The sequence below is a fragment of the Sceloporus undulatus genome, chromosome 2 (assembly GCF_019175285.1).
Source record: "Sceloporus undulatus isolate JIND9_A2432 ecotype Alabama chromosome 2, SceUnd_v1.1, whole genome shotgun sequence".
NCBI classification, from domain to species: domain Eukaryota; kingdom Metazoa; phylum Chordata; class Lepidosauria; order Squamata; family Phrynosomatidae; genus Sceloporus; species Sceloporus undulatus.
In genome coordinates, this window is record NC_056523.1 from 94,785,348 (window position 1) to 94,813,109 (window position 27,762).

Genomic DNA, 27,762 nt, shown 5'->3' on the forward strand with positions numbered 1-27,762 from the left:
TCTACTGGAAGACACTCTGACTTCTGCACTCCGAGGCCAGGAGTCATAGAGTCCTCTAAGAAGGTTGCAAGAGTGTCTTCTCCTCAGTTCAGTGATGGCAGCTACAAATATAGTGGCAGCGAAGCTAGCTAGATCAGACAACATGTGGAGGGGAAAGTAAGTTGATACACATGATGGTCTTTAATCTAAGATTTCTATGTGTGCTCCTGAGTCACCACATGTAAAGTAGACCTGATTTTAATCTAAATTGTTCACCAAGGAGACAAAGCAAAAACATGAACACAGCAAAAAAGGAACCATGAAAATGAAGAAACCAACTGCAATATCCTATAGAATATTTGTTTGTGCAAATTAAGTTCAGTATTTTTTTTCAAGGGCAATATTTAAAAGTTCATGGGTGTGCGTGTGTGTGTGTGTATTATAGCAATAGCAAGTAAATTTCTATACCGCTTATCAGTGCACTTAAGCACTCCCTAAAGGGTTTACAGTGTGTAAGCCAATTGTTTCCAACAAGCTAGGAACTCATTTTAGTGACCTGAGGAAGGATGCAAGGTTGAGTTAACTCTATAGCTCTGTATTGGATCAAACTCACAACCTTGTAGCTGTAAATGGCTACAGTACGAGCACTGCGCCATCAGGGCTCCTATTTTTAAAAAGATATTTCCTCTGAGTCCTAGGCTCTGTCTGGTCAGACCAAATAAAATGTCCTCTCCTCATCCAGTTCTAGTGTGAACAGACTGGCCAACATCCAGTCAGTTGAACACCAAACCTGGGGTATACACCCCTTATAAGGATGTAAAAAATCACCTTTTGCTCCAGATCCTCCTGGAAGATCCAGATCCCTAATTGTGATGCTGGGTAGTTGTTTAGAACATGTCCTGCTGTGTCACCCAGTTCCACCACCACTGGCAAGAGTCGCTTGCTCTGAGGTTAGAACGAGACATTCAGACATGTAATCAAAGCTAAGCAGATCGTTCTGACCTCAGAGGCAAGCAACTGTCACCAGCAGCATCAATGCTGGTTGGCGCAGCAGGACAGGATTGCAAACAGTCACCCAAATGGAAGTGCCCAGGTAATGGGGAAATCAGGGATGTTGGGGCAGCTCTGGGGCCAGAATATTCTGGGTTTCCTGCTGAATATTCTGGCCTATGCAGTCACCACCCTAATTGAGTTCTAACTAGACCTTTTATTTCTTCTCCTTCTTGAAAATGCACAGGTGCACATCCTACCTGAACCAGGACCTCCTGGCTTACCAGGTCCACCAGGCCCAATGGTACGTGTTATGAGAACTGATTATTAAATCCAAGTAGGCTGTGATACTAAGTTACAGTGGGTCTGGTCTTGTCTAAAAAAAAAAGTCTAAATATAAATAATTCAATTCCATTGATCGTTACATACATTCAAAATATACAAAGATCATGTTCATGTAATAAAGTCATTAGTTCAATAAATGAGATAAGTGAACATAGTTTACATTCTTTGTTCTGACAGACCAACATGAAGTAACACCCCAAAATGCATACACAAAAATAAGTATCAAATGGGAGCCAGAAATGCATAACATGGGTTGCTATATAACTATGACTATGAGTAAGTCAAAACAAATATTTTTCATGGTAAGTATTGCTAATAGCCCCAATGCCATTAACACAAGCACATGAATAGGTATTACTCTGACCAGAATGCATATACAGAACAGTTAAGCTACAGGCTATCTAGTAAACTTGGATCCCAGTATATATTCACAGGTTTTCTGCTGCTTATTTGATAAGACAATCTATCTGAATATATTTAGGAGCAATCCATGTAGTCAGTTTTTTCATTGCTATAATTAGGCATTAGATTAGATTCTGTGGCGTGCAGTAGATGCCAAACCCATACCAGGGCATTAACTTGAGGTTATTTGTAAACATTTCAAAACACACAGAAGGAGAGACAATTTGGAGGTCCATTTTCAATGCACAGTGAACAGCACACATGAAATAACTTAAGACTGAAAAAAATAAATCTGAACTTGATATTAATATAGATGTCAATAGATTCACCAAAGGTCCCATTGGAAAAGTAAACATATGTATGGATATTTGTCATAGGGAGAATGAAGGCAGTTGTGCAGTTTGAAAATCCTTGCCAACTTCTTTTATAATTTTTCTAGTGTTAGGAAGGTATCTTTTAGAACAGAGAGGAGACTTTGACTGTCCAGATATTTTGACCTACATCTCCCAGAATTCCTTCCCTTTCAGCTGCTACGTTGAAGTGCTAAACATCTGGAAAACCAAAGATTCCCCACCACTTTTGTAGGAAGATACAAGATAGAAATATATAGCAATAGCAATAGCAAGTACATTTCTGTACCGCTTATCAGTGCACTTAAGCACTCCCTGTGAAATATATTCCACTTTGAGATTAAGTTTCTGGAGTCTGGTGTTCTATATACTTTGAGGCAGAAAATATGGGTATGATGTTCATAAATATCTCAGATTATGTATTAGGATACTTGAAGCCTCCTTTTACAGTTCAACCATTGCTGTCTTTAGGGTCCCAAAGGTGTTCAGGGACCCAAGGTGAGTTCCTAGTGTGCAAAGGTCATGCAATATTTCATAACCATCCTACTAAATATGCATGATGATAGCGAAGCATAAGATGCCCTTGCTTGAAATGATGCTGTTTTACTTCTCAGTGAGTACAATCAATCATTTTTTAAATTTATTTGTAGAGTCACCAAGGGAAGCCCCCTTGAACACATTTGTATAGACTTTCAGGGCTAGGGGGAGAGAAATCCCCAGGCTTTTTATTTTTAATATTCTATACTGATCAGGAGAATATCTCTTCTCATAGCTTCTTAGTGAAATATACAATGCCTTTTTAATTGCATGATTACAGCTTTTTAAAAATGCCCTTTTATGAGGAGATATATTCCAAATGTTTAGTATATGTTGGACAAAATTTTGCTTCAAATGCTTTGACTGTTAGGGAAGCTAAAGCTTTAACGGGTAAATGAATGAGGAGTAACATGAAGATCACACTGAGATGTTTTGTCATAGTTCTGCCTGGAGTTTTGTATGATTCTGTGTCTTCACCATGTCAGTCACTCTCCCATCTCACTCTCTGCCCTGAAGTCCCTGTTTATAGATACTGTATTAGTATCAGTATGCAAGGGGATCTTGTAGCACCTTTGAGACCAACTGTGTAGAAGATGTTGTAGCATAAGACTTGTCTGCTTCCTCAGATGCATGGAGTGAAATGATGTCTCTGTACTATATCGCTATAACTAGCTCACAATGCTGAACTCTATAAATTAGATATGCCAGGAGCAACCATATTTGTTGTTCATCCCTCTTGTTCACACTGAAAGGAGAGGACACTGGGTGAGAGGAGTAGTCCCAGAAAAAAAAGGTGCAGTGAGTATATTTCTCCCTCCTCTTCCCCCACTTTATCTGCCAGGGTTTCAAGTGGCAAGAATGTGGTAATATAAACTTTGAGGGGACTGAATCCAATCCTCTTATCTGCACAGCCATTTTGATTTAAAATTATATCCCATTACTCCACTTTATAGATGAAGAAGTAGACACACAAATAAACAAGTTTGACTGCCCTGCCATAGTCATGCTAGCAGTTAGAATCACAGAATCATAGAGTTGGAAGAGACTGCAAGGAACATCCAGTCCAACCCCCTGCCATGCAGTAATACACAATCAAAGAACCCCCAACAGGTGGCCATCCAGCCTCTGTTTAAAAACTTCCAGAGAAGGAGACTCCACCACACTCCAAGTTGTAGTGAATAGCACATTTTTTTGACATGGATACCAGTTTTAACAAATATGTTTTTAATGATACAAAATCTTGTTCAAACTATTTAACCTTTCTCACACAAAGTACATTAAAAATAGTATTTTTCAGAGCAGCATGGTTTCATGGTTTGAGTGTCGGACTAGGAATCTGAGAAACCAGAGTTCAAATCCTTCTCAGCCACAGAATACCTGTGGAAGGCCATGGCAAACCTCCTCTGAAGAAGTCTTATCAAGAAACCCTAGGATAGGGTCACCATAAGTCAGAGTCAACTTGGAAACACGTAACAACAACAAATATTATGTTTCCATAAGAAAAAGGGCTGTGAGTGTGTCAACACTCCATTCAGAAGAGGAAATGTGAACTCTTAAAAGCAAAGCACAATTGTCTTTTGTGGTTTTTAGCTCTGTACCTTTTTCTGTTCAGGCTGGCCTCGATGAGAGAATTTGAAAACCATAATGGCATTCAATCTAAAGAATTAATCTGTAGCTGCCTGTACTGAATTATGCAGAACTACTTGCTTGTGTGGCAATGGTTGTCCTCAGCGCTGCCTCTCTGTGCTTGTTTTTTTGTTCATTGAAGGACACATAATGAAATATAGGTGTAATAGCACAAGTATTAAGGGTTATGTTCAGCTCTTTTCTTTTGCTCATGGAATGCTCTTAGCTCTGGCAAAGGCTTCTGCAAATAGAAGGTGGGTGATAATAACATTTGGTCATTTTCACCTTTATCCTGTAGTCCAGCATGGCAATTCCACCTACTCTCTAGATTCGATGGGCAGGGCGATCCTTCTCTCCTACTTTCATTCATAGTTTCAATTCAGAGTTTGCCCCTTATAATATTTTATTAAATTTATTAAATGTTACTTATTACCATCATAATATTTATTACCATCATATGAAGTCGAAGGCTTAAAATTAAAAATGCTTGAAGTGGGAGAGGGGACTCATGTTCCCAAAAGAAAAAGCAGCAAGTAAGCAATGAGTAAGCATTATTCACTACACGCGTGCCTGTCATTAGATCACTTTTTAAAAGGAATATATTCATATTACCTTTCCCATGTTACCCTGCCCCTAAGTAACACATTACAGATGATGTTGTACATGTAATATGCTCTTTGATGCTCTGTTATCATCAAAGAACTTTACATGAGCAAAATAATATAACTTAATACAGTTCTAAAGACTTGGGGATAAAGTTAAACATAGAAGTGACATTTAAACTTTGTTATCTTGCAGGGTCCCCAAGGAATTCAAGGACACAAGGTAAGAAACTAGGAAAAATGATTTGGGAATTATATTGGTACAGAGGACAATGTTAACTTGGGCACGTTACACACCGCCATTTACTATGCGCTCCGCGTGTCCTAGGATTAGGAAGGGGCATGCTAGGATTAGGAAGGGTCTCACCTTCCTAACTGGCCCCGTTCCTAGGACGCGCAGAGCGTGTAGTAAATGGCGGCCCCCGTCCACACGGGGGCCACCATTTTGACGGCTTGGATGCACAGCGTCCGGACGTGGCGCAGCAGAAGTGATGCCGCGAGTGCGCACCTCGCGCCTCACAGCGCCACTTCCGGGTGCCAAAAAGGAGCGCCATTTTGGTCTGGCCGCTGGGGCTTCTCGGCGCAGCTAATGACGGCGGCGGCAGACCGCCCACTTTAGGGCAGTCTGTAATGCACCTTGGATTGGAATTTTGACTTCTCACCACCTGTAGAAAAATAAGTCATATTGATATCACACGTTTGCTTCAGGTAGCCGTTAGTAGGAATCCTGCTGGTGCACTAGGCTGGCACAACTATACTGGATTAGTAGTAAGGACAAGAGGAAAGACAAGGCCTCATAAGCAGGATCTATGTTGGGACACATATTTTTATTTTTATTTTTTAGTCTAGTCTTGTTTTGGGTGGTTTATTGTATCAAATACTGAAGAAATAAATTGTTTCATTTATTTTATTATTTATTTATTTGTCTACCTACTTTTAGAGGGTTGCAGTGTTTGTTAAATGGTACATTATTTCACATTTCTTTGAAATGCAAGGATGCCTTAAGTAAGGTTTTGGGAACATGTGGCTTTAATTAATCTTGAGGAGTAAAACAGATGATTAAACATATTTAATTGATTATTTAATATTTATAAAAACATATATATCTTTTTATGCAGGGTTCTGATGGTGCAAGAGGGGTAAAAGGTGAAAGTGGTCATAAAGGCGAAAAAGGTGCTCCTGGGCCACATGTGAGTAGGAGAGTCTGGCAAAATTTGCAGCCTCCAGTTGCCTTGCAGTTCACAAAAGGTGATGCTTTAGCAGCAATCCTTCCAAACCTTGATCATTATTTGCTTTTCTCTCTAGGGGCCTATTGGTGCTCCAGGGCTTATTGGCTTACCAGGCACTAAAGGAGAAAAGGTAAGCACTGGATGAAAGGAAGGAGATGGGCTTCCTATAGCAGCAGAAGGAGTGAGGAGACCCATAGATTTATTCAAAAATTGTGTACCCTGGATACAGCTGAAAACTGTTGCAGCTGGAGGGAATGTGTTGAGATCAGGCTCCATGTAAAAATTAAAATAAAATTAAAATAGCTTTGGAGCCCCGTTTTTGGAATACCCTCTCAAAGACAGCATTCTTATGTATGTAGTTGTGTTACCTCGCCAGATCCCTTCAGTGCTGCACCAAGCTGCAACAGCAAACATTAATTTTACTCACAATGATTTTCTCTCTGTTTGTGCTTTTATTCATGAAATTCAAGTTTTTGTTACAAGGAGTTAGTCTATAGAATATGCACAAAAGTGTGCCTTTCCTTTCTGCTGATAGTATTGGCAGTACAATATAGCCTCTCTGATAGCCATTAGGGCTGAAGGGTGGGGTATACATGCCATAATAACTAAAAAATAAAATAAACAATGACAGAGTTGTTGCTAGATAGTCTCTATTCTCCAAATGCAGTAACAGTAGTCACAACCCAGTCAGACTACCACTTTAATACTCATTGGTTTCAGTAGGAGAAAAAACACGTGATTACCTCTCCCTTTGACCTCAAATATACTTAAGTGTGTCTGGATTCATAGCCATTATGTTTAACCAAAATGTTGCAAGCTCACATGAATGCGACTCATAGACATGATTTCCCTCTCTCATCTCTTCGCTTTTCTCTGTTTCTTTCTTGTAAATACATCCAGGGAAAACCAGGGGAACCAGGATTAGATGTAAGTAATGTTTGTACTACTCACATTTTTTTCCCAGTGGTATGTCAACACCCATTGCAGAAAGTAGTCCAACATAGGTTATATTTATATATAATGGCTATGCAAAGCTGGCTGATGGAGGTGGCCTAGCTGAATGGGAGGACATACTGCTTTGGTCCTACATTTGGCTTTTAGCATCTCCACTTGATGGAAGACTAGAGAGACCTTTTGCTTATAACTCTGGGAGAGTAATTTACAGGAGTAGGTAGTTGTAGTATAGAGCTGCACCGCTAGTCAGTTTGACAGATAGTCCAGTTACGTATATATATTTTATTCTATCTGTTGCAATAAGGTAGCCACGAGAGAGTACAGTCCTCTTTGTGGTGGTGCCTCAGTAGTAGAACCTCTGCAGAGAGGCCTGTCTGGCACCCACCATACTGCATTTTGCTACCAAGTAAAGATCCAAGCTGTTCAGATGCAATTTTAATCCTGTTTATTATTTTATATAGTATGTTTTTAATTTAGTGGCTTTTAACTTATTTTATTTTTATGTATTTACAAAGTAATTCTTTTACTCTTTTTGTAAACTGTCATGAGAATATAGAAACAGGGTAAATGTGTGAGGTAAACATATAGGATTTTAACATAATTTTATAAAAGCAATCCTACATGTCTCCATCAGGACTGCCAGGCAGATGGGAAACAAAGGCTTCAGACCAGATCTCACATAACTAAGCCCACTTAACCTACCTACTGGGTTATGGTGGCAGTCCACTACCATTACTAAGTTGATCAAAAATATGTGCTAATTTACATTTCATTTTTAAAGAGAAGATATTCTTGAAGTAATATGAATATTTAATACAGCTTGTCATAAACAGTACTGGGAAAGTTATTTTTTTGAAAGTAATTTATTATGGGACATTACAGAGGCCTACCACTGTTAGCTAAGTGTTGTTAATATTTCAATTTTGTTAGAGCACCCATTTTGTGTTACATTTTAATTAGGTTTTTGACACTAAACTTTGAGACAGTTTCATGATTTTGGGCAGCTTTTGTTTTAATGTAGCAATTCAGGTCTCCTTTGTCAGAATTATTTAGCACTACAAACATATTGATGTTGCTTTCATAGGGTTTCCCAGGCCTACGAGGAGAAAAAGGAGAAAAAAGTGAAAGAGGTGAAAAGGTTAGTACCACTTCCAGTTCGCTAAAGCAGATGTTTATATGCTGGCAGATAAACAGGAAACAAGTTTCAAGAATAATATATATCAACAGGTGTACAGTATTTAAAACCTTCAGATTTATTACTTATTATTTAGGCAGCCTTATAAACTATTAGTTAGATGTCACAGATCTAAGCTGCCTTCATTCTGTATACATAAAATGTCATTGTTAAATCCTCTGTTCCAATAGGAAATGTTTTTGTTTAATCACATTGTTTTCTAGATCTAATCACCACTGAATATAAGTTGCTTGCATTAGCCTAGTGTTTCTCCATATAACATCATCAGTGCTTGGATGCAAATACACAGAAAGGAAATTGTTAAATGTGGACAGAGTCTAACGAAACAGTGGCTGAAGCTTCAAGTGATATTTATCTCATTTCAGAGGATAAGACTTTCATTTTTCTGTCATGTCACCAGGGAGAAAGAGGACTGCCAGGCAGAAAAGGAGCAAAGGGTCAAAAAGGAGAGCCAGGTCCCCCTGGATTGGATCAGCCTTGTCCAGTGGTATGGTTTTATGTCACCAGGAGTATATGTTTCTTTTATTTCAGCTGTTTTTTTTACTACTGCTGTGGAAATGTAAAAAGATTTTTGAAGACAGGCTGTTGCAAACTTAGATTACACCCATGTTCTAACAGTACTGCCTTTTGGCTTTGTCTTATATCAGCAGGGTGTATGTTGTTGATAAATTGCCTAAATGCTATTGTGAGTTCCTACTAGAGTAAACCCAGTGGATCAACTGCATTTATCCGCATGTTGACTCACTATTCAGTAGCTGAGTCAATGGGTCTATTCTGGTTGGGGCAAACCAACAGGATTATAGCCTGTGTTTAAGGGCATGAACATAGCCATATGGTGGTAGAACAATGGTCTTGTAAAGGACAGTATATCAAAATAGTAACCAAAAACATGGTACAGAAAAGAGACCAGTTTTTATTTATTTCAGTTTGTCATATATCTTGAATATAATTTGAAAATACATTGGTAGTAACAATAGAAAAATATAGATTAGGTAATCATATATGCTCCAACAAATTGCTTTAATCAGGCTGAACAGAACATTAATTCTGTCCCTTCTATTTCTTAGGAAAGGTGTGTTGAGAAACTGCTCCAGAATCCTACATCCTTTGTCAACTCACAATAGGATTATATATACATAGATTAGGATTTTATTTATACTAGAATTAACAAAGGATGTAGGATTCTGGAGCAGTTTCTCAACACACCTTTCCTAAGAAACAGAAGGGAATGAATTAATGTTCTGTCCAGCCTGATTAAAGCAATTTGTTGGAGCATATATGATAATACTTTTCCCATCAGCAGAAAGGCAAGTATTTTGATATGCTATCCTTTACTAGACCATTGCTCTACCACGATATGGCTATGTTCATACTTTTCTATTGTTACTACCAATGTCTTTTCAAATGATATTCAAGATATATGACAAACACACACACACACACACACACACACACACACACACACATATATATATATATAGAGAGAGAGAGAGAGAGAGAGAGAGAGAGAAAGGATGTAGGATACCTGTGCATAGAATGATGTAGAATTTTAAACTTTAAAATCTGAGCTATAAAGAGGAAGCAAACCACAACATATATAATTGTATCATACAAATAAAAGCTGTGTGGGGTCTGTACTAAATTTCTGCTGTAAAGGTATAGATCTGGTGACAATCTACCTATGTCACATATATTATAAGGTAAGATGAGTGTGGAAAAATGATCAAGGCTGAATTTTGGTTTTATCTGGTAAAATACAGTTTTAGATCTTCACTTAGAATTAGAGGACTGTGCTTCAGTTTTATATGACACTAGAATACATGGTCTTCTTTTAATTGCCTACTTTTCTGCTCCTCAGTAATCATACAATCTGGTTAATTATTGAATTACATTTTTTCAGGTGCTTTGTAAAAGCCAGTCACATGATGTAGCAGTTGTAATCCTTGCTTAATGTTTACACTTTCTATCATGATTAAAACCATTAGTTTTATACAGCTGGTCTATATTATTTGCATGCCCCTCATTCAATCTATAAACAGAAACTAATTTTCTGGTATAATTTTATGCACACTTTTAGTTCCATATTTTGGGGTTGGGGGAAGGATAATAAATGCCACAGTGTTTAATAGAGAATGTGCACACATTTTCATATATTTTAACTGCATAATAAATATAGCTGTTACAAATATTTAAAATCACAAAATCATATTTAATACAAATAAAAAATATGTAAATTGAACCAGAATATGTTGCTATAGTTCACAAGGCCGAAGTAAATTCTTTTATAGGTATACTAATAATAATAATAAATAAATTTTATTTTTACCCCGCCTTTCCATAAATATGATCAAGGCGGCTACTACTTGATTCATTATTGTTACTTACTATTTATGGAACATATATTTCCTTCATTTATACAAAATTGCTATGTTTTAATTTAGAATTGGTACTTTTTGTGCTTTTGTGCTATTTTGGGATATTTCTATATATATATTTTAACCTCACCTGTACAGACATAGGTTATCCTATGCAATTCACCTCTTTTTAAAAAAAATAGTTACTAGCTTCACTATTAGAGGTGCCAATGTCAGGATCATGGCCATAAAAGTTTTAGACTCCCTGGACATTTTTTTTTACAATGGAGTCCATATGTAATGCAAAGCTATATTTTTCCCATTAAGATATTTTTAATATATTGCTATGTCATCAATATAGATCATAAATGTTTGGTGCGATTTTATTCTTTATGACTGATGCTTTGCATACATCCTATTTGTTTATGGCTTAAACTGTACATTTTGAAGGAGTTAACTGAAAAGCAGAAATATATAGGGGGCCCTTGTTATCCACTAGGATTTGGTTCCAGGACCCCCTATGGATACCAAAATCTGTGGATTCTTAAGTCCCATTAAACACAGTGGCATAGTGCAATGGTGTCCCCTCTATATAAAATAGCAAAATCAAGGATTGTTTTGGGGGGTTTATACTTTTTAAGAATATTTTCAAGCCGTGGATAATTGAATCCATGGATATTGAGGGCCAACTGTAATATACAAGGATCTTTTTAAAAAGTAATTCTCTGAAAATGAGCCTGAGAAAATGATACCTACTTAATCTTGCTAGTCAACTATCTTAATTCTCACTTCTCAAATCCTATCCACATCAAATCTCCGTCTGTTCTTTTCTAATATTCTACATATAAGTTCCAGTTTCTCAAAAATATTTCCTCTGATTTGCCCATTAATAAATATGTTAATTTAGCAGTTAGCTACTTCAGTGCTTTTTTAAACCAATTTTTGCTTGAAGGACTATCAACTCCTCTCCAGTATTTCGCAAAAACTATTTGTGCTGCTGTCACCATATGCAACATTAACCTTCCATGCTGTTGTTCTAATGTAAAAGCTTCCTCAAAAATTTCAAGTAAAAAGATTTCATGTTATAATTCTAATTTTGCTTTCAAAGAGCCCTGGTGGCACAGGGGTTAAATGCCTGTACTGCAGCCACTCACTCAAAACCACAAGGTTGCGAGTTCAAGACCAGCAAAAGGGCTCAAGCTTGACTCACGCTTGCATCCTTTCGAGGTCGCTAAAATGAGTACCCAAACTGTTGGGGGCAAATTAGCTTACAGATGTAAACTTCTTAGACACTGCTTAGGCGGTATGAAGCGGTATATAAATGAAGCTTGTTTGTTTGTTTAAAAAAAATTGGAAATGAAATCTAATCATATTTAAGATTTTTCATCTATGCTTTCTCCCATTGACCAAGTTAATATTATGCCCTATACTTCTAGGCTGTTTGATCATATACTCTTTTATGAGTTCCTCCTTCCAGTTAAAGTTTATTAAGAAGTTATGCATTTTGGCTAGCAAGTGATCATCATTATCACATAATCTTTTTCAAATTCTGATTTGATTCCTTCAGAATCTCAATTCTTTTTACGTACTTTATATCTTTCCTAGATTTATAAATAGGGAAAACCATTATAGCCTAAAACCTTCCTATTTTAATTGTTATATGTCTTTATTTTTCAAGTTATTTTGCAAGAATATAGAAAATCATGTTATTTGGACAAGATATAGAAGATCTACATTGGGTACCCTTTCTTCTTGTGAAAATAGTGTGACACAAGATCACACCAGAACTTTTCCTGAAAGCAGGCTGAAACTGTCACAGGCAGTATCCAGTTAATGACTTGCATTAGTCAGCAGCACATTATTGTTCTTCTGTTAAACCAGCAGCCTGGTTTGTACCAGTAGAGACAAAATCCAAACCATATATTTAATGAGATAGCCTAAAAACATGAAACAATCAAGTATGTACCACAAAGTAAGTATGGCCTCCTGTGGAGAGTCTTCTGAAGTAATGAAATAGCACTAGAGAAGGTGCATAGCCACAGCAAAGACTTCAAATAAATGGCAATCCCTGTGTTTGTAAGGTCACAAAAAACCCAGCTTATTATTACAAATGGTGGTCTATTAGAGACTGATTCAATTTCCTTTGGTATTGGATCTTGCCGGATGCCTGCAAAAAATAGTTAGCAGGGTTATCAAAAGGTTTAGCAATGACAATATTTTGCATGACTGCTAATGTGGTGGGTACCAAGTTAATGAAGACCTGCTTTATGTTCTTTAATACTAAACAGATGACTAAGAACATCACTCACATCCAACTGAAAGCCTCATTCTTCAAACACCATTTTAAAACCCCATCCAAGACACATAATTTTTTTTTTACTTTCTATGACAGCTCAAAATAAGAAAAGAGACTCTATTATTTCTCCCCACACACTAGTTTCAGTAATGGAGCAAATATACCCAGATCTGTAAAGTTTCTGTAGGTCTTTAAGATGTATCTTCACTTTCTTTCTGTTCTTTCTTTTCTTTTCCTTTCCTGTAACTTTTCTGTATATTTCTCCTTTTTCAATTCAGTTCATTTTTAAAGGGGAGCCAAGTTTACCAGAACTGGATGGTGTGGATATGCTTTGTCCTTTGGTATAGTATCTCTCTTTCTTCTTTTGCATGGCTTCTTCTGCTTATCTTTTTCTGCATTCTTCCTTCTTCCCACTCTGGAAGCAGCAAATCCTATTCACAGTGGATAAATGATAACTATGTAATACTGTGGATGCTGGGTCAGCTCTACCTGAGTTACACAGCTACGTCAGGCAACAGGTCCAGGGGGAGGGAGTGGCAGCAAGGTGGAGGACAGAGTTATATGGGCAATGTCATCTTCCTTAACTAGACTGCTATCCTGATACACCATCACTAGTCTCAAAATAATACATTGGGCCCTTGGTATCTGCTAGGGCTTTGTTCCAGGACCACCAATGGATACCAAAATCTGTGGATGCTCAAGTCCTATTAAATACAACACTGCAGTGAAATGATGTCCCTTACAAAATCAAAGTTGGCTCTTTAGAATTTTTTAGGGGGAGGGGATATTTTCAAGCTGTGGATGGTGGAATCCATGGATGCAGAATCCATGGATAAGAAGGGCCATCTGTACTTACCTGCCAGATAAGTTAGCATCTGTGTGTGAAATGGTGTGGAGGTTGGAGGAACTACCTTGTCCTTTGCCTCAAAAGGCAGATTGGCTTGATCTGGCCTCGTATGGCTTGTACAAGTATACAAACTGTTGAAAGAACTTGTGAGTGACAGAATGTGTTTGCCAGAGATGCCTGTTGAAAGCCAAGTACTTCAGGGAGAGGTATTAGTATTAGTACATATATGCTGCCATTTTTATTCACATAAGTATAAGCACCTTCAGAAGTATAAGCAACTACAAGTATAAGCAATTTACATAGGTATAGCTCACATAAGTATAAGCAACAATTTCATGAGCCTTGGCATATTTTATTCCAGACAGGTCAATGCTGTGTAATGAATGTTTCAATATTTTAATGCTAATATCTGGGATAACCTCCCCATACAGAACATTACTGATGGTTAGGGGAAAGCCAGTAATAGCTCAGTGGTGGAGGACATGTTTTATGTACAGAAAGGCCCAGCTCAGTCTCTGGTCTATCCAGTTAAAACAATTCCTAGGACATGTTCGACCTCAGGTCCTGAAGAGCCATTACCAGTCAGAATTCACAGTACTGAATTAGATTGTCCAACAGTCTTATTCAGTATAATGCATTTCGTGTGTTCTCATAAGTCTTGTGGAGAGCTTGGAAAAGTTATTTTTTTGGACTACAGCTCCCAGAATCTCTCAGCCAGACTGGCCGGTGATTGTAATGCTGGAGCTTCTGGAAGTTGTCAAGTTAGTCAAGTGCAACCATGTTAGTCAGGTACAACAATCATTGCACCATTGCGATGATGTGTCCAGCTGCCTCCTGCCAGTGATCAGTGGTGTGCTGAGCAGATGCAGGGGTCCTTTTACAACTCCTACGTGCACCACCAATTGCCAGTGGGAGAAGGCTGGTCTTCAAGAACTGGTTTCACTGTGACAAGTCACTTTGAGGTTTAGCTCAGGCAGGTATGCAGTTGAAAGGCTATGCATGGCTATGCCAGAAAAATAGATTTTTGAAAGCATACCCGTGCTCAGATGTTCATAATTGTTCCCCTACTTGGCAGTACCCACTTGTACCCTTCTCCTATACACCTGTGCTTTGGCAAAGATTATGCTTGGTTAGTCTAGCTTGGTAGGATGGTTACTTTATTCTTTTAAATTTTTCTTTAAAAACATCACATTTTACCCAGTTTTCACTTTAACCACATGAAACTATGTATATGTAAATACAATTAGGTGTGCGCAAGATATTGTAATTAAAAGTATAATTTTATTTTGCTAGTTGTTTATGTTACAATTATTACCAGTACGTTCAGTGATATATTGGAATTATGATTTATGAGTAACAGTAGTAAAAAAACAAAACACAACACATTACTAAGGATTGTGTATTGTGCAGAATGGAAAAAGGTCAATGGGGGGGTGACACCATGAGTTACCACACTGGGTAACACCAACTCTAGAGATTCCACTGTCCAGAGGGATACCATAAAATGAAGGGATTTTTGTCACTGTGCACTTGGAACAGTCTTCCAAACTCCACAACAAAAACAGTGGGTTGCAATGATAAGTTGGACAGTGGCCATCTTAATAACATAACTTACTATCAGGATGCCAGCCTGTATTTGGTTTCTGCAAATTGGTGGGTGGTTTCAGAGTGCACAAAGCAGGTGGATAAATCAGCCTTTTTGTGTCTGGTGCCACAATAGTCTTACTGTTGCCTATATAAAAGCAGTCTTCTCGGTCTTGTTACTTTTTTAAGAATGAGAAAGTGCATGCATACTTTTGGGAACTTCCCAAAGTAAAAAGCTGCCATTTTTGTCCCCTTTATGTTCACTTTATTTTTGTGTTATTTCTGGTCTGGTGAAACGTCATGTGATAAACTTACCACATTTGCAGGTTTTTCTAATTTAAATCTACTTTAAATCCCATTTCTCACTAGTGTGATAAAGTCCTATGAAATGGACAGCAAGCAAAAAGAATCTGCCATAGATGAAGAAGATGCTTGTGTCTCCCTAGCTATTCCTGCAACTGTACCTGCCATTTTGAAAAACAGATAATGACACACTAACAAACCTTCTATATCACTTCTTGAGTTGAGCTCGGAGACACTGTGTTACACATTGTCTAAAACAATTTAAATCAATATCAAAATGGAGTGCTTATTTGTGTAGCTCTTCCTCCCCTCCCCATGAAATTCACATTACTATATAAACCTAGGCATTTTCAATTCAGCAAATTAAGACAGCAGTGTGGTGACTTTCTAAAGAGCTATTGTCAGTAATACCTGGTAATCATTTATTTATTTGCGCAATATTTCCTTCCTACATATTTGCTTTTGTCAAGTCACGGTTTTCAATTTTTGCATAGATGTTCATATTAACTGTTGCTGTTTTTAAGCGTTACAGGTCAATCATGAATTGTGTGTGTGTGTGTGTGTTTTGTAAGCATGTATAAAATCAGTGATGCATTTAACTTGATTCTCACAGTATAAAATTTTTTATTTCTTTTTGCAGGGACCAGATGGATTACCGGTACCGGGATGCTGGCACAAGGTATTGTAGAATATCCTGGATTTTCTCTTTGATCTGAATATAGATTATTGTTTAGTGGGCACAATAACATGTAACCAGTACATTTTACAGGTATTTTGTTTAAATATCATAATTGAGGCAAATCTAGATATCTCTGCTTAAATGTCTCCATAACAATCTAACCACCAGAGAGGTACTGAACCAAATAACCTTTCACCTTTGCATCCAAGTCAATTAAACATTATTCACAGATGTTTCATATTAGAAATAGTTTGTTAGTAAGATGCCTCATACTTTGTTCTATGAATGCCACAGAAATCTAGATTTATCTCAGTTTTAAAGCTGTATCTCGCTTTTAAGAGCTTTTCACACTGCATTTTTAAAGTTTTTTCCCAGCTGGCCTAATTTAGAGGAAAACAACAGGCAATTGTAGCACATCCGCATCTTTCAAGGCAGGCTGTGCAGGGGGGGGGGGTGCAGATTCCAGAAGAGAATAAACAGGGGGTTTTCCCACCAGAATCCCCCCTCTTTTTAACCCTCCCTGCCTCATTTAGGCAGGCTTTGTGACTAAAACTGCATGATTGACTTTAAGAAACTTAACTTTTCTTAAAGTCAATCATGGTTTGTAACCGATAAAAGTTTTAAGACATTTTCAATCGTTTGAAGTTATTGTTATTATTTATTGGTTTAAACTGGTTTTATTATAAGCTGCCCAAAGATCTTCAAATATTAACTGAGATATAAAGATTTTAGAGAGCCATTATGGTATCATGGCTTAGGTGTTGAACTAGGACTCTTGGAGAGCAAGTTTCAAATCCTTGTTCTGTCATGGAAGCCCATGGCTAACCTTGGACATGTCACACACACATCAGGGGAAGACTATGGCAAAAACCATCTGAATAACTCTTCTGAAGCCTTGATAGGGTTGCCTTTGGAAATGGCTTGAAGACATTAAATAGGAACATATTTTATTAAAGAAATAAAGTCACACCTAGGGGGTGACTGTGCCTGTCCAACCCCACTGGCATGAAATTTTTTTTCATGATACGGCCACAACTATTCTATTTCCCCTTCCATACTGCTTTAGAAACAGGCCCAACAGGGATTCCTATTCCTCACCATGTTATTTCACCTTGATCAAAGATGTCACACACATTTGGCTCCATGATGACATGATGCAGCAGATGTAGCCTTCTTGTTCTAAATTGGAAGAAGGGTGACATACTCTCTTGCTGTGACAACTGGATCAATGGATTTTATCAAATGGAGGGAAATTGGGGAATTCAAAAGGAAATTATTATCCAAGGAAAGCTGTGTGATCACGGCTAAGATTATCACATGATGCCACGATTAAAAAGGATTTATCCTGGGAATAACCAAGGAATGACCAGCAACAAATCATTCATGGGGAAATCTCATAAATGATTTGTTGCTGGTTATTCCGGGATAAGCCCTCTCTAATCGTGATGTGATAATCTTAGCTGCAATCACACAACTTTCCCTGGATAATGTCTTTTGAATCCCCCGTTTTTCCCCTGTGTAATAAAGTCAATGCTTCCTGTATTGCTGCCCTGTAAGAATTTTATTATAGTGTTGACAGGCTTCCTGGAAACAGGGACACTTTTTACAAATTCAGCGGATTATTATTACTATTTTACAGTTTTCAAAGTGGCATATACCATTTTCATAAGTTTCCCATTTCAGCTTAACTGTATGTGTTTGAGGGCCAGGATGTTGTTGTTTTCTTAAAACAAGATCCCTACATCTTTCTTAATCATTAAAGCTCTTTTCAACTGTTGGCTACTAACATACTGAAAGAATCTCTGCAACCTGTCTGCAATGTTTTGATGTCGGGACTACATGTGCCCAAATAGGATATAAGTGATGAAATGTTCTTCTTTACCAAGAGAGGGTAGAAAGGACAGTTGTCCACTCCAAACCAAATAGAGGATAACCCAAGCCATGTTTGAAACAATGCAGTGGGACGATCCCAACTCCAAGGGGGAAGGGAAGGCATATCAGGACCGACATCAGGCCATTTAAGCCATGCAGTATGTCAACAGGAAAACCATGATAAAAGTCAAACCTAGCTCCTTCCACATAGGGAACCCCTACTGCTATTATAGCCCTCTTCACACTACACTTTTATAGTGCTATTATTCCATTTTAACTGCCATGGTTCCATCCTGGCGACAACAGTCTGATCAGAGACACCAGAGGAGCTCTCTGGCTGAGAATTGTAAATGCCCCTCAACGCCTAGCATTTCATAGGAGGGAACCACATCATGAAGTGCTATAACTATGTAGTGTGGATGGGTCCCAGGCAAATGATACTGTGCAGCTGCTCTGTCTGGCTCTCTTTGATTTTTATTTTTTTTAATGATGTTGATGATTCAAACAGTGTGAAAATAGGTCAAGATTACAGATGCTGAGCCTACTATAAAACCATATATCTGAGGTGGAGTGGTTGCACAGTAAAATAAGAATCTTATCTGGAAGCAAACTTTGTCACAAGATGATGCTAAAAGATTATTTGGATAGGATCTTGAAAGCAGAAGCTTTCTTTAATTGTCAAAAGTTGCACCCTACATTTGTTAGAACCAGCCAAAAGGTTTTGTAGAAATATCCAGGATAATTCCAGAACACACATATTAACAAAACAAAGCTTTTTCCCAATGGATGACAATGACATGCATGCTATGCCTGTGTTTTAAAACATGTCTCTGTTTTTTTCCTCAGTGATTCTGCAAGCATGGACTGTGTAAATAATAGTGTGATATATTTTGGTCTTTTTTTAATTTTTATACAAAAAGAAGGGAGAAGTCGCAAAAACAATAAGTCTTCAACAGTAATATATTGATTGTTTTATACCGGATGGTGTCATGTATGAATTTTAAAGATTGGACATTCCCAAGCATACATAACATCAGGAGTTTATAACTGGACACTGAGATATCTGGGAATGAATGTTATTCGCTGCTAATGCTACTGTGTGGAGTGGACTAACAGCACTGAGAAACTTTACCTAGTGTGCCTTTATGTTGCATGGAGAAGGAATGACTTTCTTCTAAACATTGGTTTTCCATTTTGCAATTCTGTTGCACGTAGTCACAGATGCAAACAGGGGAGAAAACAAAAAAGAAGAAAAAGACACAGCCCTAGAAACAAGGCAGACTGTGTTTTATGGATGAATGTAGGAGGAACTTCCCATCTGGAAAAGTGAATACAAGTGTAACCATACATGCTGCTACTTGCCTCCACTTTGAAGAATTCTTTAACAGACAAGGTCATTACAATCAGCTCTTATCATCTGTGGCTGCTTCTCCTCCTGAAGAAAACTTTACCTCTGGAATTACCTGTGCTTGCTTAAGTCTGAGAGATCCCCTTGCAAAACTTTACTGCCACAGAGTTGGGGAAACTCAGAGCACCTCGCTTGCCAAATCATTTTTATTTTCTTTTGAAAAAACAAACAATGAAAGGAAATAATTATCAGATTCATCTCAGTTTTCATTTTTGGAACAAATTCTGCTTGATACCTCTCCCCTAGCATCAAGACATGAGTGCCAACTTATTGGTGCACATTTGGGAAGGATTCCCATATGAAGTACAGTGCTTACCTCCCTGGACTCCAGGGCTTGTTATATCAAAACTTACAAACCGGATCTTCATTTTCCATCTTGCTTCCCACACCGTGTACACAACCAAGTACATAGTTACTTTGACTAGAACATTGTTATTGGTGTATAAATACTTCCCAAGCAAAGCTACCTATGCTCAGAAGCTTAATAATAGGATCAGCAATTTGTTCATGGAAGCAGTCCTTTCAGCTTTGGTTTTCCAAAATAAAGAAATCTAGGAGAAGCTCTACGTTTTGTAAAGTACAGTAGTTGCATTGGTAGCAGATAATCGTATCTGAGGGCAGTAATACCTGGCAGCAGAACCAAACAGATGAATAACAGGCCTCTTCCTTAAATGCGCCTGGGAGTTCTGATCTATTGACTGCTACAAAAAGTGTGGAACTGCTCTAGCAGCCAGCCCTAATGGATTGTGGAAATGAACACAAATAACAATGGTGGAGTAAAACATGGTCCCACATGGGCCCTGATATTTATCCTTGGTATAACTGGTTTGTATCTTCTGATTTCCAAGACTTTAAGCAAGCTCACACATAGCCTGTGTTCAACTTGTTCAGCTTGTGTTTGCAATAAGAAGTTATTTCATTTCAAGCAGCACTGCCCACAACTGTGTAATGCTCTATATCCCCCACCAGACAAAGTGGCTGTGCTGTTTATGGGCTCACATACCTACTTAATCTTTTCTTCCTCTAGCAGACACAAGTTGGACACACCAGCAGGGTCAGCCCTTGAGCAGTGTTGTGTTCAGAATACTCTTGTTGGCTGCCCAGGAGACTACACAATGTTCACCAGTTCCCACCTCTCTTTGTAGACTCAGCACCACATCTCTTTCTGGTTTGGGGGGTCCTCCAGCCCTCCAGTGCATATGAGGGACATAAGGAATTACAGGACATAAGGCAGGTGGGAATTTACAAACATTGATGTTTCCCTTTCTGCTAACTGGATCAGGACCCTCCAGGGATATTAAAAACCATTATATCTGTAGCATTCAAAGACATAGTCGTGTTAGTCTGGAAAATCAATATGCAAAGGGGTCTTGTAGCACCTTTGAGGCTACATGAAAGAAAGAAGTTGGTAGCATGAACTTTCATAGACTTCTGATCATTTCCTCAAATGCATTTTTGGAGTGGAGAATCCAGAGACAGACCTACAGTATATAAGTAATTTGTGTGTGAGACTGTCAATTCCAATTCAAAACCTTGTAGGTATGGAATGAGGTGACAAGTTCATTATTAACTGTAATTGTTGATTGGAAAGAGAAATAGTAGAATGCATCCACATACTATAGTCCATAAGCAATGGGTTGGCACACTACACACACTACCTAACCCTCAACCTCATGAGGGTGTCCTTGACCAATTGGTCTCTCCTCTCTGTTTCCCACACTGCATTCCAACACTCATTCATATGGTTATCTACTCTCTTTGACTTCATGCAACAACCTTCCTCCTGCCTTTGTCCCCCAATGACCATTGTTAACATTGAACTTGTCACCTCATTTCCACACCCACAAGGCTTTGAGTTTGAATTGACTTTCTCACACACAAATAGCTTATACAGGTCTGTCTATGGATTCTCCTTTCCAAATGTGCATCTGAAGAAGTAGGCTCAACTCTATGAAAGTTCATGCTACCAACTTCTTTCTTTCAGTTAGTTTCAAAGTTGCTGTAAGGTCCCTTATATTTAAATGAGACTTAAGCTGAACCAATAATATTGTACTGGCAAAGCTTTCTTCAGTCTCTTTAAGTTTTGATTATTACATCTTTTATTTTACAATGCTGAAGAGTCACAATCTTAAAAATGTCAATAATGTGCTAAGGTCTGTAATGATTACCACAGGATTTGAGGATGAAAAGACATGTGAACAGGACTTGCTTAGGAAGAGTCAGTATCTGAGAATCAGACTGAGTTAGGAAGAAAGACTTTGGAAGGAGAGTTAAGAAGGAAGCTATTACTTTGATGACAATGCAGTGAACAGGGCTAATAACTTTAATTTTTGTTGGAAAAGAAAAACTTAATCTGTTTATCACATCTCTGTAATAATAGCTCTTTGTACAGATATTTCTGTGTTCCACAGCTGTTAAAAGGATTTGCTGCCCTTTGTGAGTTAAGAGTTAGCAGATATAGTTGGAAGAAGCTTCAGAACTGATAAAGCAGTTGATTTACAGAAAGAAATTATGGCTTCACATGGGTACTTCAATCATTTGACCTTGGACATTTTCATTAAGTTTGTCTGGCAATTTTCCTCTCATTAATTATGAAAGTATTGTCTGAACACCTTTCTCACTAATTATCAAAATGCTGTTCAAACACCAGGAAGCACTAATAGTGATCAAATAGCCACAAAGTTCTTATGAGCATTCATATGTTTCCAGGAATAAAGGAAAATCATACTTCATGGTTTGAACAAAACCAAGGAAGCTTGAATTCCCCTTCCCCCATTTATTTTGGTGCTAATTGGCTCCATCCTAATTCAGAGTTCTAGAGATGGGTTTAAGCATATTCCAAAGTGCTGGTTTGCATTACTGGCCAGACTTCACTTCTGTAAGGATGGCATGATGCTCTCCAGTAGTGTAGGTAGAAGAGGGTTCTGGAATGCTCTCCTATGAATCTTCAGCAATATTATAGATTATTTCTATTTTTACTGCTTGTAGAAGTCTTGTAGACAACCTCCAGGCAATGTTTTCAAATAGTGTACAAGTCTTCATGGTAGAAGATGCTTATTATACATTTTAAAAAGTAAGACTGAAAAGTTAACATTGCTTCACCTGTTAACAACTTTGTGAGTTATATATGTTAGCTGTAGTTTATGGCTTTTGAGGTTTATTTAACATTATTTTGCTCTGGATGAATATTAAGCTGTTCTATAAATGAAGAAAAACTACACCAAGTTAAGAAAGAAAAATTAACAAGCTTCTCAGTTAAAAATCTTAATCTCATAACATAAGATCAACTTTCACAACTGCCCTGAAAGTTAAAGGGGTCTGTGCATAGTTCTGTTTCTGCATTTAGTGGTCTTTTTCAGGTGGCAAAAATCAGTGGCAAATCAGATCAATCAACTGACAGCAACATCGATTCTTTTATCTTCTGGTACTTCAATCTGTACAGTTGGGTTTTTATATTAGACACCAATGCCCTTTCTGTTACTGAGGGAAGGAAAACTGGAGAACACGGAAGGGTAAACTGAGGTTACAAAGGGCTATATGGAAAAGAGAGATTTGTTGTATGTTGAAATTGGATGTTGGGGTTTGTTAAAGTGGATATTTTTCATAGTTGTATCTCAGTCTGCAGACAGTTGCACACACGTTTTTTGTTTGTTTGATCAAACACTCAGAAGCTGTTTCAATAAAAGTCTCACATTTTCTCCCTCTTCCCATCTATTTTTTTCAAAAAGCCATATCTTGGGCTGCTGTCCTTTCTGGCTTTCAAAGTGTATGTATGTTGGGGAACAAGAGGGCTTATAGTTCTGCAGCTACTCTGCCACCAAAAAGATGATCTGAAACCATCCTAAGTTTGGCCCCACTGCCAGGGTAACATTATAAGCAGAAGGCTCTGCTTTAGAAAGACTCCCACAGGTGGACCTCCTCTCCACCCACAGAGGGGAAGGTCCATCCTACCCTGTGGCCTCTGGGATGCCACCATAAATTTCCCCCAGGATATACCTACACAAGCTGGTAGCAATAGCTATATTATTGTATTCAGTATTATTTATTTTATCACGTGGTGTATAATCATATATTACAATTTGAGTTTAATCTTTGGTACATTGCCATGATTAGGAAATCCATGCTAATTTAGTTGCAGGTACTTTTCTGCAAGCGTAATTTGATCAGTTACCTTCCAAATACTGGAGATGCTTCAGAGAGAACTTCTAAAATGCTTGTCTGGGTTATATTTCATGGTGCAAGGTCTCATGGAAAAGGAATTAGCTTTAAAGCCCTGAAAATAACTGACATTTCATTAGATGTGTCCCCTGCTCATTACAGCAGTTAAGCCATGAAATTACCACTAGATGTCAGCAGAATATAAAATTGTGAACAAGTGGCTGCTTTGTATAAGGATCCAGATGAATTTTCAACAACAGTTTTATTTAGTACAGTATGTGAATTTTATAAAGACTATAACGTTCCCTATTATGTTAAGAATAATTTATAGATTATTCTGCATTCACCTTCCTCAGTCCTTCACTACTCTAACTTTACTGTTTTAGTTTTTGAGGAAAATTGGGTAATTTTAATTATTTGCCTTAATCTATTGTCATGTGCCTTCAAGTCTTTTGTGACTTATGGCGATTCTAAGGTGAATCCATCATGGGGTTTTTGTGGCAAGATTTAATAAAGGGGGGGCTTTGCTTTTGCCTTCCTCTGCGGCTGAGAAAGTGTGACTTGCTCAAGGTCAGCCAGTGAGTTTCCATGGCTGAGCAGAGATTCAAATTCTAGTCCCTGGGATCCTAGTCCAATGCTCAAACTACTACATCAGGCTGGCTCTCTTGCCCTGATTAACCTACATATAGTTCCTGCACTTGTTCTCATATGTAGTTTGATTTTATTCTTCTTCTTTTTTTAAGCATTCTTTACAAAAGCCTTTCTCAACCCTTGCACTCTGAAGAAACCCTTGAAATAATTTCCAGTTCTCAGGAAACCCCTGGATAAAAAAGATTGCAATAGGCATGTGGTATCTGCTGGGGTTTGGTTCCAGCTCCCCTCAACCTCAATGGATACCAAAACCCCTGGATGCTCAAGTCCCATTATAAACAATGGTGTTGTAAAAAGGTGTCCCCTATATAATTGACAAAAACAAGATTTGTTTGGGGGATTTTTTTAAAAAAATTGATTTTTTTCAAGCCATGGATAGTTGAATCTGTAGATATGGAGGGCTGGCTGTATAGATACAGCTCAAAAAAATGATGTGGTTGCAGAACCTCTTGCAGAAGCCTAGTTTTCAGGGAATCCTGGCTGAGAAATCCTGCTTTAGGAAGTTCCGATTTCCAATGTAATATTTAAAAATGACAGATAAATACTACTTTTCCAAAGTAATGTATTCCTGCATACTGAATAAACTGTACTCATAGCATATGTTCATTCAGAAAAACAAGCATCTCTGTGGGAAACATAAAGCCTTTGACTTCATATACTCAACATTCAACTGCTGACCTCATTTCAATGTACTTTTTAAGGGGCTATAAGGCTTGTGGTTCTGTTGGAATAAAATTATAATCCAAATACATGTTCTCTAGGCATCATCCATCCAAAATTGGGCACTATTTAATCCCATTTATGTAAAAGGTAGAACAATGCATAAATCTCTCCCACTGAAAACCATGAGAAGGATTTAATTTTTCATTTATCATGCCCTCTGAATTTATTATATTATTATTATTATTATTATTATTATTTATATACCGCTTTTCCACAGATCAAAGCGGTGTACAGACAATTAAAACCATACAGACATTTCATAAAAGGATAAAATCCCATAATAAAACCATACAATTACAGAACTCTAAGCACAATCATTCGCCTTCAAGGGTAAGCTGCAAGGGTATCTCCCCAAAGGGATAGGTTACACAGAATTGAAAAGGCATTCTTGAATTTTAAACCAAAATCTAGGCCATACTAGAAACATTTTCTTCTTAAACTGGATTTCATCCAGGATAGATATAGATGCAACTATAAACTCAGTTTGCTCCTGCCTTTTATCCATTTTGCTGTAAAGAGACTGAATTTTCAGTGTGTTTGTCCACTACCCTACCAAGAAAACTCATATATATGTATTGGTAGAGTAAATACACAGGTGCCAAAGTTACCACTGTTTAAGCCTAAGAATTGCTACTATTCATTGCATAAAGAGAAAACGAACTTGGGTCCAAAACCCATTGCAGAAATAATCCAGTTTGAGACTGCTTTAACTGCCCTGCTCAGGGCTAGGGAATTCGGGGGACTGTAGTTTTGTGAGACATTTGGCCTTCTCTGTCAGAGAGCTCTGACACCACAATAAACTACAGTTCCCAGCATTCCCTGATACTGAGCCAGGCAGTTAAATCGATCCCAAACTGGATTATTTTTGCAGTGTATTTTGGACCTCAGTTAATCTAAGAAATGTGCCTTGCTTCAGAGAAGATAATGTAAATTTGATTAGTTGCCTTGCAAACAATTGTGGCATGATTCTACAGCTCTGGTTAGTTACCAGTTTTCCTAGAGGCCACTTTGAGGGACAACGAAAGGTGGAGGGCCAGCCCCACAAAGGCACCCGCTAAGAATTTATATTGCCACAAATATGCCACTCTTCCCATGCCTCTTTCATCTCTATGTTGGCAACTAGAAGGCCAGCCAATCATGATTCTATGATTCTCCAAAGGGGCTGCCTATGGCCCACAAGCCTCCAGTTGCCAACCCCTACTCTACAGGGTGCTGAGCATCCACAGTAAGTGTCAGTGTGACAGCCTGATAAATTCATAATTCAAATTCCTTTCATTTCAGCTGAATCAGCCCAAAACAAAAGTAGACTGCATCTATTCTACTCTTAAGTGCAATTATCAGTAAAACAAACAAAAAAATGAAGATGTTACATCATGTATTTTATACAGTATTCAGTAAACAATCTTATTCAGTACCTACACAGAACATGTAAAACTGCAAGTGAATGAAGAGGCTGACAGATTCCTATCTGATTTATTTAGCTATAATGGAGTTTGATCTTAGACGCAGTCCATACAAATCTTCTTTTTACGCAAGTATTTCTATTCACTGGGCAATAAGAAATAAGGGCTTGGCAATTATGCCTCTTATGAAATAACTCTGGAATGTATTTACATGCATTATACTTTTCAAAAATAAACTGCTGAGCTTCAGTAAAGGGTATAGCTTTGCTTTAAAAGAAAGTTAAATAATATTTTATGTAACAGACTTATTTAGCTGTTACCGGTTACACTTTTCTCTAAAATTTCTAAAATGTACATGCCACAAAAAGTGTTACATTCGTTGTAATAAGGGGGAACAACTATTTTTAAAATGAAGGCATTAATACAGTATTATGCATTATTGAATAAAAATAATGGACTTGTACTGATCAATTCTGTTTTGTAAATTTTACAACATGCTGCAGTGTTTTGTAGTATTCCTGCTGTTTGGTGCTTTAATCCATAGTAAGAGTTGATATCTGAACAGTTTTAAAATAAACTGCTTCTTATACATACAGTGTTTACTATGATTCTTTTCATCTCTCTCTCAGCCTTCAGCATCCATAACCAGAACTAGCACTTAAATACTCTATTGGGGTATTTAAATTAAGACTATCAGTTTTATTTTCAGGCAATTGAGTTATTAACCCAACTTTGAACCAGCCATTTACTTGGAAGTGCCTAGTTAACATGGGCTTGGCACTTTTCAGGGTATGCAAGGAAGCCGCATCAGGGAAAGAGCTGACAATCAGAGAGGCTTTTAAATTAATCTGATTGTTTATGGATTGTAACCTCCTTGGGGGGGAAAAATCACTATAATGCACCTCAGTTAGAAACTTCTCAACTGGCTTTGAACAAATTTCCCTTAGGCTGCTTTCACACACAGAGAAATAAAAGAGGTTTGACACCACCTTAAGTGCGAGGGATCAGTGCTATGGAATTCTGGGATTTGTAGTTTGTTGCGGCACCAGAGCTCTCTGACAGAGAAGGCTAAATCTCTCACAAAACTGCAAATCCCAGAATCCCATAGCACTGAACCACAGCAATTAAAGTGGTGTCAAACTGCATTTCAATGTTTCTTGCGGACATGAATGCCAAAGGGATATGGGCATTTTCAAACACCAAAACTAGCCCCCCTAGTACTGTGTTGAGCAGTCCTCCCATAAGAAAGACTGCAAAGGAGGACAAGGCACTGCA

General features: G+C 37.8%; 1 protein-coding gene across 19 annotated transcripts in view; it reads left to right on the forward strand.

Annotated features, from left to right (window-relative positions):
• LOC121921570 (collagen alpha-1(XXIII) chain-like) overlaps positions 1-23,248 on the forward strand; it is a 445,373-nt gene extending 422,125 nt beyond the window's left edge. For 17 of the 19 annotated variants that reach the window (XM_042449815.1, XM_042449816.1, XM_042449819.1 and 14 more), the window contains 11 exons: positions 1,217-1,273; positions 2,538-2,564; positions 5,028-5,054; positions 5,950-6,021; positions 6,137-6,190; positions 6,961-6,987; positions 8,099-8,152; positions 8,610-8,696; positions 13,138-13,200; positions 16,234-16,272; positions 19,360-23,248. In XM_042449815.1, coding sequence (XP_042305749.1) covers positions 1,217-1,273; positions 2,538-2,564; positions 5,028-5,054; positions 5,950-6,021; positions 6,137-6,190; positions 6,961-6,987; positions 8,099-8,152; positions 8,610-8,696; positions 13,138-13,200; positions 16,234-16,272; positions 19,360-19,413 — 561 coding nt within the window. In that variant the 3' untranslated portion in view covers positions 19,414-23,248. Of the gene's footprint in view, positions 1-1,216; positions 1,274-2,537; positions 2,565-5,027; positions 5,055-5,949; positions 6,022-6,136; positions 6,191-6,960; positions 6,988-8,098; positions 8,153-8,609; positions 8,697-13,137; positions 13,201-16,233; positions 16,273-18,990 lie in introns of all 19 variants that reach the window. The other 2 variants (XM_042449818.1, XM_042449821.1) reach the window with 2 other exon arrangements.
• The last annotated feature ends 4,514 nt before the right edge of the window (positions 23,249-27,762 follow it).